The sequence below is a fragment of the Lactuca saligna genome, chromosome 8, assembly GCF_052625555.1.
Source record: "Lactuca saligna cultivar CGN05327 chromosome 8, ASM5262555v1, whole genome shotgun sequence".
NCBI lineage: Eukaryota > Viridiplantae > Streptophyta > Magnoliopsida > Asterales > Asteraceae > Lactuca > Lactuca saligna.
The window spans coordinates 8,890,195-8,902,963 of record NC_136424.1 but is presented as its reverse complement, the minus strand read 5'-3'; the positions used below and the strand labels follow the sequence as shown (position 1 = coordinate 8,902,963).

Sequence of the window (12,769 nt, the reverse complement as noted above, 5' to 3'; positions counted from 1 at the left end):
GTCTAAGTCCATAACTATTTTGGTATGTACTTGACCCGATGGTGCATGGTCCTTTTGGGTTGCCTTCACCAAAGCAACTTGATTGGAGAAATATATAGAGAGAGAGGATAATATGATTTATTAATATGTTATAAGAATAATATATTAAAGGAGAAATCATATTTGTCTAATTAATATTGGTCAATAATTAATTAAGAATTAATTTTGTGATCAAGTGTAATTAATTAAACTAGAAGGGCTGAATTGTAATTATGTGATAGTTACAAAATAAGGTAAGGATTATCTTATTATTAGGTTGGATGAATTTAAGGTGATAAGGCCTTAGAATTCGACTATGATAAGGATTCAAGGATTATCTTATGGGTTGCTTTGTGGATAAGCAACTAGATTAAGATAATGACTGAAACCCTATCTCTACACCTATATAAAGGCCCTAAGGCTCATGAATTCGTGTATCCCTTCTCAAGAGGTCCTAGAGACGAATTCTTATACCTCTCCTCTTTCCTTATACCTTCTCCATTTGCTCTTGGTGTTTGTAAGCCATTAGAGGAGTGACACTTGTGACTCTAAGCATTCCAAAGCTAATTCAAGGTGGAATTAGGATTGTTATTGCTATATAACAATCAAGGTAATATCTTAAACCTTATTATATGTTAATATCGATTTCCATATGCTAGAATTAGGGTTTGTAGTCTTGGATTCAAAGCATGTACAATAGAGAAACCTAGATCCAAGCATTAGGGTTTGTATGAGCACATAGGATGTTCTTATGACCAAAACCCATCACTAATAACCTTCAAAACCCTTATCTTCTCAGCCTCTCTTGTCCTCTCAGTGCCCAAATCGAACCCTAACTCCATTGTATGTATCTTGAGCTCACTTTGAACATTTTGGTAGTTTTGAAGAAGAAGGTGCTTGTAGGAGGAGTAAGAGCTTGGAGAAGGCTTCTAGCTCCAGAAGTTTGGAATCATTTCTGACCCATTAGATGTATAAAGCTCTAGACTTGATCATTACATGCTTAGATCTAGTTTTGGGGTGTTTTATGTTACATTTTAGTTCCATATTTAAGGTCCTTTGAGTTTTAGAAGATTCTATCCAAATTAGTTGTCCTTTTTGGCTTTTGAAGGTGTTTGGAACCATAAAAAATTGAATCTTGATGGTTAAGCCACAACCATGCAAGTGTTAGATGGCCACAAAGTATGTTTAAGGACTTAAATCATGTATTAACCCCCATCCATGCATGCAAAGACATAAAGTTGATAGCTTTATGGTTTAGTACGTCTTAAAAGACCCGGATCTATGTTTTGGACATTAAGACTTAGTGGATTAAGTCACAAAAGAAGTTCAAGGGAAACTGACCAGTACGCTCGGCGTACCCCCTGGTATGCTGCGCGTACCGGGTCAACCTCTCTGAAGCATTTAAGACCAGCATACACTAGGCGTACATGTCAGGTACACCGTGCGTACGCATACAAAATGGATACATGACTTTTTGGGCCTTGGATGATTGGTTATGGATTTGTGGGCCTCATGGTCCATTGTGGAGTAAGGCTCTGGGCCTAGGACTGAGATTTATGGTGTTAGGCCTTATTGGGCTTTATTAGGCCTTAAAGTTTAAAGTAATGGACTTCGGCCTTAGATTTATTATGGATTGGGCCTTGGGGAAAAAGGCCCATTAGGGCAAGGACTAGGGAGCCTTGCCTTAGGGCATGAATTAGAAGTTGGGCCATAAGGGAGAAGTACTTGGGCCCAATAACTAACAAAGGTATTTGTTATGTTTTAGGGAAAGGAGTCCCAAGCCATCCGAGGAGTACGCTTTTGGCACACACGGTTGAGGTGAGTTACCTTCCCGTATGAGTGGGTCGAAGGCACCAATGCTGGTCCACTAGTAGTTGTTGTAGTAGAGATGATTGTTTTTGTGTTAATTGTCTGACTTGCCACTATCTATTATGTTTTATGTGCTTAATTGTTAGGATATTATGTGTTAGTGGTAGGGGTGAAATAGACTGATATTTTGTTGAAATAGACCGAAGAGGAGGCCAACACCCAGATATGCTCGACAATATCTGATTGAAATAGATCGAAAGGGAGGCCAACACCCAGATATGCTCGGTAGTATGACAGAGAGAGAGAAAGAGAGAGTAGAGATAAAGAGAGAGAGAGAGAAGGGTGTAGGGTATGATGAAGGTGGGTTGAGTAGGCCCGTTCATTATTTTTTAATTATTTAAAGATTCCAACTTTTCATATATACAAATTTTCACATGCAATTGAAGCTTCGTCGTAGGAACCACTGAAATGAGGATAGGGAGTCGAGGTATAGAACGGAGAAGATGGGGGGTCGATTGCGTCGTGAGATATGGAGAACAAATGTGCCGGCCTTGAGATAGAAACGATCATAGAGTTGTGTTGTGAAATGAAAGAAAGGTAATACTTGTAAAATGACACTTTCTTACATAGTAAGAAATTAATTCTATCATCTTTATTAAGAAATGTGTTTTACCCCATTTGATGAAAAGAAATTCATTTATGATTCAAATTCTATGATACAAATTTGAACCAAAAACCGAAATGTGTTGAAATTTGATTTATTTTCCCTCGAATTTCATTCTATTTCAGCAAACCAAACACACCCTAAAAATGTAAAACAATCTGTTTAGGGACGAAACCACAAAAATAATTTGAAACACCGATGCAAGTTGATATATTTTTAAACTTCATCGATACTGACCCAACTTGACCCATGTTTTAAACCTCTTAATTGATAAAAGTTTATCTAAAGTTTGGTGATTATAAATATTGAATCGGCCACCTAAACCTTAACACAGGTTCAAGTGATGAGGTAATCACATGGGAATTGTTCTGGTTCAACATACCCATATTACTACTAAACCCACTTCTACCAACTCTGTTAACTTCATACATAAAAACATGTATACAAACTGAACCAGATCATCGATCAAACAGTACTGAAACACTATGGCAGATCAAGAAACCACAGAAAACCCTACTGCCACACGAATCAAACAATCAATTTCAGTTCCTTTTCTCTGGGAAGAAAAGCCAGGAACACCGAAACCAGGATGGAAGCGCGTTAATCCTATCATGCAACTGCCTGTTAAACTGATTGCTTCAATTCCGTTTACATGGGAAGAAAAACCAGGAACACCACTACTTACTCCTTTTTCCCACACCAAGATTACCATGCCTTCTTCTTCACCACGTCTGCACCACCACAGCAGAAACAACCCGTTTTGCGATTCGGATTCTGATCTTGAACATCAGGAACTTCATGTTTCAGAACCTGAGATGGGAGTCATTTACTCATCACCAAAACACCATAAAAACAATCCGTTTTGCGATTCTTCTGATGACGAGCTTGAGCATGGTGAAATGGCAGAATCGAAATCCGATAACATCAGTGGCTACCTTCAAGCCCCTTCATCGCCAGCTTGGGAAACCGAGAGTATGGCAAGCAGCTGTGAGACTGGTACAACAACGCTAGCTGGATCATCGTTCTTGGAATGCATGTTTCCGCTTTTGACCCCGAAAGCTGGTTTCTTTGAAACCGTTGGTGGTTCAGTAAATAGGGCTCCACCAACGAATTCTTGTACTCAGATCGTTAGCTATGCCGCAGAGAGTAAGCCATTGACACTTGGTGAGCTGATTATGATGAGCCGAAGAAGAACTTATCTCCAGAAAGTTGTCGAATCACATCAAAGCAATCATTCAACGGTAATTATATATCCTCGTTTTAAACATGTTTGAATCATTGTTATCAATCATTTATTTTGATGGTATTAATATTACTTGCAGGAATTGATGATGAGAAATGGATTTGGATGTTGCATTGACGTTGGAGGACTGCAGAAATTGAAGAGGCAGCTGCAGCTAAAACTGATATAGGACTTCTATTGAATCACTTCGTTGGTGTATGTTCGTATTTTTTTTTTTTTTAAATGTTTCGTAATTTCAGAGTATATGTGATGTTGTGAAGAAGTTCTACATCTATGGTTCCGTAATGCAAGTTTACTCAATTTGGCCCTTAATCATACAATTATACTATTAAAGTATTAAGTCATGCATGCTATAACACTACGTACAATATTAAGATATTGCTCCATAATCATTATGGTTCACACGTTTAGAGTAGGAAACAACATGAAAGTTGGATCAAAGAAAAAAAGAACCTTCTCGTAATCAATGATTAAATTGGCGAAAACATCCGTAACAAGTTGACATGTGTTGAAATAAAATGAACTAGCAAAATCACTTTTTGAGACCTTTTCCCTAACAAATTAATTTTGTTATATATGTATAACTACAATAACTACCAGCTACATCCAACGTAATTAGTGGAGGGAGTGGTGAAAGATGGGTTGCGGGATGCCATTGCCATAGCTAGGTAACGCGCGCCGGTACGTAATTAAGGTAAAACCATTCTACCCCTTCTGGTACTATACGCAAGAATTTGAAGCTGATGTGACTTTCTTAAAATACTCAACCTTCAAAGTTTCTTCATTGGTTTGTTGTAATTTATGCTTGTATACTTGTACCAGAGTGTTTGGGTTAAGAGGATTACGTTTTCACATGCTTAGGAATGGAAGGGTTGGAAGTGAAAGAAAATAGAAATATTGATATGACAATGTAGGTTGGGAGGGATGAACTCTCTCGACCAAAAGAAATAAGAGCGTCTCTAATATGAGATCAGTGAAAATGTCGAATTATTATACGAACTAAATGTTTTTTACTTTGTCTTTAATACAAGTAACCACCCTCTTTAATTATAATCAATGATATTTCATTTTACTCATTAATTATTTTTTTAAGTTTGTCATCTATTAAATTCTTAAGTATAATATAATATTTTTGGTACTTTTATATATATATATATATATATATATATATATATATATATATATATATATATATATATATATATATATCATTTTCCGTATTTTCATAAAAAAGAACTTGAAAATGTTTAATTTAATTATCAAAAATTTCATTTTATACTCTATTATTTTTATTAAATGTTTTTGTCGTGTAATCATTTCGTATAAATGATGATATATTAGTTAACTATAGAAAAAAAGACTTTTATTAAATGTATTTTTTTCATGTGCAAATGTCCACTCTTTTGTTTTTGTATTTTTTAATTAAGATTTTACTATTTCCAGTAAAATTACACGTATTAAAATAAAATTAATCTGCAAGTGATTTAGTTGAAAAAAAAAATCACAGATCCAAAATAAAGATATCGTCAATAAATGCTGATTAATTTATTTACCTTTATAGCGTAGTAAATGTTTTGACATATTTGTCAAAGTCAAAAGAAACTAGCGTTTCAAATGGGTCCACAGTTTGAAAAGGTGTTCTTGGCGCTAAATAACCACCGATGTATACATACTTGCCACCCTGTATCTATCCATCCTTCCATATACAGAAATCTCACCATTAATTGCAACATTTAGGGTTTCTTTCTCCTAAGAAATCTCCAGAAAACCTTGTTTCACATGCTCTTCTGGGTTCTTCTCCATTCTCATTTCTTAAGGAGTGTTTGGAATAACTTTGGCGCCAGAAAATAATGGATGAAGTACAGGAGATGATGGAAGCTTTAGCTATAAACGAATCATCGTTCTATGAGTATGTTGATCTTAAATACGAGTTCGATGCATGTCAGTTCTTTGATTTTTCTGTAGATGAAACGGATTACGATGTACAAGAAGCAGAACGCTGGTTTAGATATGCTCGTGAATATCCACCTGCTCGTAAGCACCTCAATTTCATGATTACTTGCTTATTTATCTTTCTGTTGGATCGTATTGCTACGTTTTTGTTCTGTGGTTAGTGATACTGATAACGAATCAAAACATGCATAAATTTTATGAATTAATCACAATCTATCGTGCATGTTTGCTGTTTGATTTTGCTGATCGTATTTGGTATATATATATATATATATATATATATATATATATATATATATATATATATATATATATATATATATGTTATTAGTTCATCGTAAGGAGATGTTTTGTTTGTAATGGAGCTAAAAGCTGACGATTGATTGAATTTGGAGTAAATTGATTCAATTATTTGAACCATCAAGTTTCATTATGATCTTGAACTTTGAGCTATAATTTGGAGTAAACTGATATGAACTTGTGTTTATATTTCAATGATTTGAGCTTCAACATGAATTGTCCCTCATCCCTTCCATTAAACTCTACCTATCATTTCTGAAAATAAAACTAGCAATTTTCAAACTGAGATAAGAATTTCTATTTTTCACGCCGAATTTTTAATTTTTGTAGATTTAATATCGTTATCGATTATTGCTCGAAAAGTAAAGAAATCGATAGTGAATTCGGACATCATTAATGAAAAAACCTAAGGACGGATTCATATTTTCTTAATAAAAGTATTTGTTTCCATGATTATATCTATTTGTTTATTGTCCTTTTAATCAACTTATCTTCAGATTAATTTTTCTCACATATATAATTCTTAGAAAAGTTTTGTAATGTCTAGCTTACATGATTAAGATCAAGTTGACTGATGTAACGAGTGCTCCTGCAATTGTTCACCCAACAAGCACACCAAAACCAAAAGCTGATGAATGTATTAGTGCTTGCATAGTTACTCCTTCAGATTGGAGAATGCCATTTCTAGAAGAGAAAACTGAAGGTATGGATTAGGATTTAGGATGAGTTTTATAGACATTTTTTCTTTCCATATTCTACTAAGTCAACTATTATTCCAGTTGATTCAGGTCTAAAATATCATAATTTGTTTGCTGATGATGATCATATTGTGAAAGCTAAACCAAAGTCTGCAAGCAAATTATGTAAACAAAGTAGAAGATTCATGAAACCTACTGCTAGCCATTTAGCCAAGCAGATTAACTCGGTAGATATACAAACTCATAGTGGATGTGAAGCTGAAGACACCAAAAGACAGAAGTTAGAGATTGGGTTCTTGCGTAAGGTGGACTTGCTTGGACTTATAACTTAAAAATATATCTATTATTTTAGAAACTTTTGTTTTATATATATTATGAATAGAAACATATGTATAATTCCTTTTCGTCTTGCAAGTAGGTTGCACAACTGAAGCACCAGACCCCATTTTCACACAAGATGACTGCACTTGGGGCCTTTTTTTTTTTTTTTTTTTCTTTTACCATTTTACCTATGTGTGTAAAAGTGATTTGTGCATATTGTTGGTGTTGACAGACTTCACTGTTGGAGGCCGGCTCAAACCCTCGATCTAAAACTACCATCCCTAGAAAACCTAAATTGATGACAGAAGAAAGAGCTCGAAGGCGTAGGTAATTAATTGATTCAATTGTTGTTAAATTTTCTTTTTTACTGAGAATCTAACAATGACTAATTCAAGTTTATATCATCTTTGTACTAGGTTTAGGTCCCAGAGTGAACCTGAAGCGAATATTTATACTTTTAAAGCACTACCATTGAATAGAAAAGTGGGTATTCAATTCACAATCAACACTTAGCATGCTTGTATTTGTTTTGAAAATGAATTTTAAGCATGTGTGTCACATTTATCTTTTGGCAGATACTTGAGTCACCTTCATTGCCCATTCGTAAGAAGAGCATTCTTCATAATGTAAGCTTTTAATTAATGAATAATGCCACAGCTATTATACACACTAATAACTTCTCCATTTTCAGGTAGCCAACACACACAACTCTGTTCCTTTTTACCAATGAATATTTATACCATTTTCATTGCCAAATCATTTGAATACACAGATGGATGAATAGAGGTTTTTGCAAGTCAGAAGAATAGCAAAATTTATACTTATATATATGTACAATCTTCTTTTTAGTTAGTTACTACCTACCCTACCCATTAATCAATCAAAAAACTCGGTGTTGAAAAGTTTGTTACTACTGGATGAATGAATATGCATGTGAAACTGAAAAGATGTTATCAAAATTGACTATTAATAAGGAAGGTAATTTCAAACAAAACAAATCCTCCTACCTAGTTCCTACACACACCACATCACATGATTGCACATATATATATTACAGAAAGACAAACCCCCTATACAACAATATATGTACATATCAATTAATCCTTCTTCATTCCTAAGTTAGCCGCCAACATATACCACCTACCCTACCAAACATACATGTCATAACACTCTGTCTCGTTGTTGTTCAATCATTTTGCTATGTGTTTCAATCACAGATGTTTTCTCCTGCACCACCAAAACACTTCAACAAACACAAATTCCCAAAACCAATAATCTAATATAATAGGCCTTCAGGTGATTTGAGGAAACCAATGAGAGAGAGAGAGAGGGTGACCTCAGGTAGTGGGGTGGTGTCTTGAGGAAACCAATGCATCAAAACTCCCAAGTGCATCACTGCAGGTATCAATTTGAAAAGTACAGGGGTTGTCACCAGACTCAGAGCAGTGGTTCCAAGAAGAAGAAGGTACATCTTTCCCTAAAAGGACAAAAAAAAAAAAAAAAAAAAAAAAAGTATTCAGCACATCTAGGCAAACATCAGATCATATCCTTAATTATTAATTCCAACCTCAACCAGATGTAGATTAGAGGCACGACTCAATAGAACAAAAGCAAACTCCCCAATTTGAGCAAGCATAATTCCAACCTACACCAAAAGAAAATTTTCAAACAACCCAACAAATTGATTTTTGGTTTCTGATACAAACTTACAAGAAATGATGTCTTAACACTATATCCAAATGCCTTTGTAATGACTGCAGAAACTGTAGTCTTAACAACTATAACCAGAATAACAGATGCTAGTAGAATATCCACATGTGTCCACAAGAACTGCACATGTATAAGCATCCCAATGCTAGATAGAAATAGAGCTGCAAATAAGTTTCGAATCGGCTCCACCTACAACAAGTTATGTGTATGTGTGTGTCATTCATTACTCATTATTATAACTTCTATAAGTTCCAACAAAAATCATATATTGGATAGAATACCTGATCTAAAGTATGTTGAGCAAAATCAGTTGTGGAAATCATAACACCAGCCACAAAAGAACCCAGCTCAAGACTTAGCCCTAATTTATCGCTACACTGAAAAAGATTAAAAATACATTTGTTTTAATAATGACTTTAACAGTTTTTTTCTTTAAAAAAAATCATTGGGAATATGACGAGATCATTTCATTTAACCTACCCAAGCGGATAATAAGCAAAAGGCAACTGCAGCTAGCTGGTAGAGTTCATTTGTCTGAATCATAAAAATAAATAAAGGGAATTAAGCTTTAGTTAACTTAAGAATTAAAAAGAAAATTGAAAATAGGAATAACAACTCACTTGAGATGACAGTTGCACCATCAGCTTGAGAAACCGTGGCATGAATGACCATGTTAAAAGTGATGCACCAAACAGATATGTTGACAAAGTCAACAGCCTGAGGTAAAAAGTGAAATCTTTGTTACTCCAATCACCATTAACAATAATAAATCAAATACAAAAAAGTCAAAAATGGAAGACTTACACTTTTCCCATTGAAGCCATCCCCTGCAAAACCCCACTGTTGCCACCCAAAACTGGCAGTAAGGCAAATAGTAAGCCAACAGCACAATCCTGGAAAATATCAAACAAGATTTAAAAAAAAAAAAAAAAATGTAACACAAGTCACAAGCATTTCTTTGTTTTTGACTATGTAAACTAATTACCTGAAAAATAAGTGTCCCTATAGTGACTTGACCATGAAGAGCATTATTACTGTTTTTCTCAACTAAAAATTTCACCACCTGTATAGAAGGAAAGTAAATAAAATAATCTCACTGTAACAAACCAGAAGTTAAAAAGACTCAAGAAAAAAAAAAAAAGAATTAGGTAACGAACCACAGCAGTTGATGACATTGACAGAAAGCAACCAACAAAAACACCCTCTGACAGCCCTGCTCCACATAACTGTAACCCATCATTAAATTAAGATAATAAACATTCACTCAATTAACATATATCTGTACATAAGAAGTTGAAAAGTACCACAGCCAATGTTCCACACAAAAACATAAGAATAAGTATTTGAAGTAGTCCTCCAAGAACAGCTACAGGGCCCACAGCTTTTAGCTGCATTAAGAACAAAAAAGGACAGATTTCGATTTACAACATGATGAAAGAACAGAAAGTTTTGACAAACTATTAAATGAAGCATCTGGAAAGAATAAAGTAAAACCTTTTGCATAGAAAACTCGAGTCCTAGAGCAAATAAAAGAAACACCACACCAAACTGTGCAAATGTCTCAACCTGTGATCATTTATGTAAAAGATTATTAATCTTGAAAATTGAAATTATTAATGTAAGTATAAAAATTACATTTCTGTAACATCAAAGTCACAACATACCTGAACCATCTCGCTTACAAATTTCAACCCACCAGGTCCAATCAGGGAGCCTGCAAGAAGATACCCAACAATAACCTAGCAAAAAAAAAAGTAATAAGTTTAAAGAACTTTTAATATAAACTATAAATATTTATAAAGCTTAGAACCAATAAATACAAACCGGTTGTCCCAAGCAAGAACAGATAATTCCACCAATAGCAGCAGAAACAATGATCACAACCAAATCTGAAATCAGTCTATAGACATGGAACATGAAAAACACGAGTTAATTTACTATAAAAATTACATATTTCAAGCATAGGTGATAGGATCACCAGCTTTTCATCAAAAAATACCTGAAACTCTAGTGAATCATGTAAAAACAAATATCTGAAACATACAAAAGATCTGACCTTACATCTACTTGAAGTATTGGATATTTAGATTTCTTGTTTGATATTACAAACACATTGTCCTGCAATTATATACAAAGCATATATAAGAATGTGCCAAAGAGTACCACACCAACATCAATATAAGAAGATCATGTTTTACAGTCAGTCACCTGTTTGTCTATCAGTGTTTGTGTGCCATCATCTTCACTATTAAGAAAAAGAATGTGTATAATCCAATTTAGTAGGAATCATTGACAAATGACATTCAGATACACAGTAGGCCTGTTAAGATACTTACGTTGTTTCTTGAGTGTCATTTTTGTTAGTCTTCTCATGTGTGATTTTAGCTACAGTCTCAAGTACAGCCTGCAAAAGGTCATGTGAAGAATGTCATATGTTATTCTACTTACTATCTTTGAGCTTTTTCCAGAAAAATTTCTTACTTCTTGATCAGTCACGCTGTTATTGAAGCTGCTTCTAGTGGAGCCTGATATTGTATGAAGTAAATGATGTGAGATACACACTAGACAACAGAAAACATTTTAATCTAACAGACTCGTTATCAACTGTAAGTATTGTAACCAGATCTTTACAGATGCATTTCGGAGGTAGTAGATTTAGCACAAAGGTCGAATAGTAACAAAAAGGAACACTTAATTGGCCATGATGTTGGTAATAAAGTTGTGAAGATTGGAAAGCATTGGGTGTATTACAAGAGAGTCATGACATTGGAAGAACTGAATCAACTTGTTAGACTTCAAATACTCATCTTGTTAACATGGAGTACCAAAAGAAAAGAGGAGATCAAGCAATAGAAGAGATCGGAGAAACTTATTTACCATCTGTGGACTCATTCTCTGAGAATTCCTTCTCTAAGACGCGATCAAAAATCTTTGCGATGCTAGCCTCGCCGGAATCCGGCGCCGACGAATTTACTAAAGTTCCGTAAAATCTTTCCCTAGTCTCCTGATCAGATCTCGCGGATACTAAGATCCTTCCGCAAAACGCGATGATTATCAATACGGATAAAACACAAGGAAACCGGCCATCCCGTTTTGCGAAAACCCTCGCCATTGAAGCAGATTTCAGAGAAAATCAACAAGATTCATGTAAAAAGAGAAACTCAATCCCTAGTCACGATTAACATATGAAAATTCAAAGTCAAAAACATTCCAGAAGGAAGAGAATCGTTTACGTAAAATGATGGCGAAAGAAATGGGGTTCGTTGCGATGATGATATAAAAATCGGCGATTGAAAGATTTATTCAGGCGGGATGGATCGTTACACAAACTATCCCACTACTGTCCGTTTGTTACATAATCTATCCCCATATTTAAGAAACTACAGATAGTACCCTGTTGTGGTGCACACAACTTTGGGGAGATATTTGAATTTGATCAAACCTCCGAGGGTAGATTATGTAATTTACCTTGTTTCCAAGTTCTACTTTTATCCATTAGTTGGATTGATAAGAGAATTTTAAGTGGCAACTCGTGATTGGAGAGAAAACAAAAGCATTTAATGATGAGTATGATGGTCCAAATAAAAAAGGGTGTCATAAATTAACCACGAAAATATCGTACTTCTCAGTTCTACTTGTTTTGTGAATACGCATATATGAAGACATGTATTATAATTTGTATACTACATGTTATTACAAAAGTGGTTTAATATTATTTTTCACAATAACTTTTATATTATTTATCTCATGTCAATATCCTACTGTGATGACTCTTCCAATAGTCTTCGACTAACAACATACAATGATGCAAATGTTGATTTGGTTCATTAGGACTTACCTTTGCCAATAAAAAGATATAAAAATTTAATAAATGCATTTAAGAAAAATTACGTTGCATAGTCACATTCACATATAATTAGTAAGTTGATATAATGGTGACTGGAAACCAAGATAATTAAGAGAAAGGCAAGTACACCCTTGATTAACTAATTTTAATATATTTGGCATCTTGTGTTATTAGGCTTTGTTTGGTTATAATTAGTTGTTTTGAGT

General features: G+C 34.3%; 3 protein-coding genes across 4 annotated transcripts; 2 read left to right on the top strand and 1 right to left on the bottom strand.

Moving 5' to 3' along the window:
- Positions 1-2,965: 2,965 nt before the first annotated feature.
- Positions 2,966-4,423, top strand: LOC145012198 (hydroxyproline-rich glycoprotein family protein). 2 transcript variants are annotated; one of them, XM_078970984.1, is made up of 3 exons: positions 2,966-3,732; positions 3,814-3,929; positions 4,335-4,423. In XM_078970984.1, the coding sequence occupies exons 1-2, from the start codon at positions 2,977-2,979 to the stop codon at positions 3,901-3,903; spliced, it is 846 nt and encodes a 281-aa protein (XP_078827110.1). In that variant the 5' UTR covers positions 2,966-2,976; the 3' UTR covers positions 3,904-3,929; positions 4,335-4,423. The 2 variants fall into 2 exon arrangements, with proteins under 2 accessions (XP_078827110.1, XP_078827109.1); XM_078970983.1 differs by lacking the exon at positions 4,335-4,423 and having other exon boundaries at positions 3,814-4,046.
- Positions 4,424-6,662: 2,239 nt separating this feature from the next.
- LOC145009379 (uncharacterized) lies at positions 6,663-8,528 on the top strand. The gene is made up of 6 exons (XM_078968087.1): positions 6,663-6,690; positions 6,767-6,990; positions 7,239-7,333; positions 7,423-7,489; positions 7,582-7,632; positions 7,698-8,528. The coding sequence occupies exons 1-6, from the start codon at positions 6,663-6,665 to the stop codon at positions 7,734-7,736; spliced, it is 504 nt and encodes a 167-aa protein (XP_078824213.1). The 3' UTR covers positions 7,737-8,528.
- KEA5 (K+ efflux antiporter 5) lies at positions 7,941-12,007 on the bottom strand. Its single transcript, XM_078969769.1, has 19 exons — positions 11,594-12,007; positions 11,198-11,241; positions 11,053-11,120; positions 10,925-10,961; positions 10,773-10,834; positions 10,541-10,616; positions 10,381-10,455; positions 10,211-10,282; positions 10,021-10,104; positions 9,874-9,942; positions 9,702-9,779; positions 9,521-9,609; positions 9,337-9,433; positions 9,197-9,250; positions 8,998-9,093; positions 8,717-8,905; positions 8,574-8,651; positions 8,343-8,483; positions 7,941-8,233 (listed from the first exon to the last, which is right to left on the bottom strand). The coding sequence occupies exons 1-19, from the start codon at positions 11,826-11,828 to the stop codon at positions 8,168-8,170; spliced, it is 1,710 nt and encodes a 569-aa protein (XP_078825895.1). The 5' UTR covers positions 11,829-12,007; the 3' UTR covers positions 7,941-8,167.
- Positions 12,008-12,769: the final 762 nt, after the last annotated feature.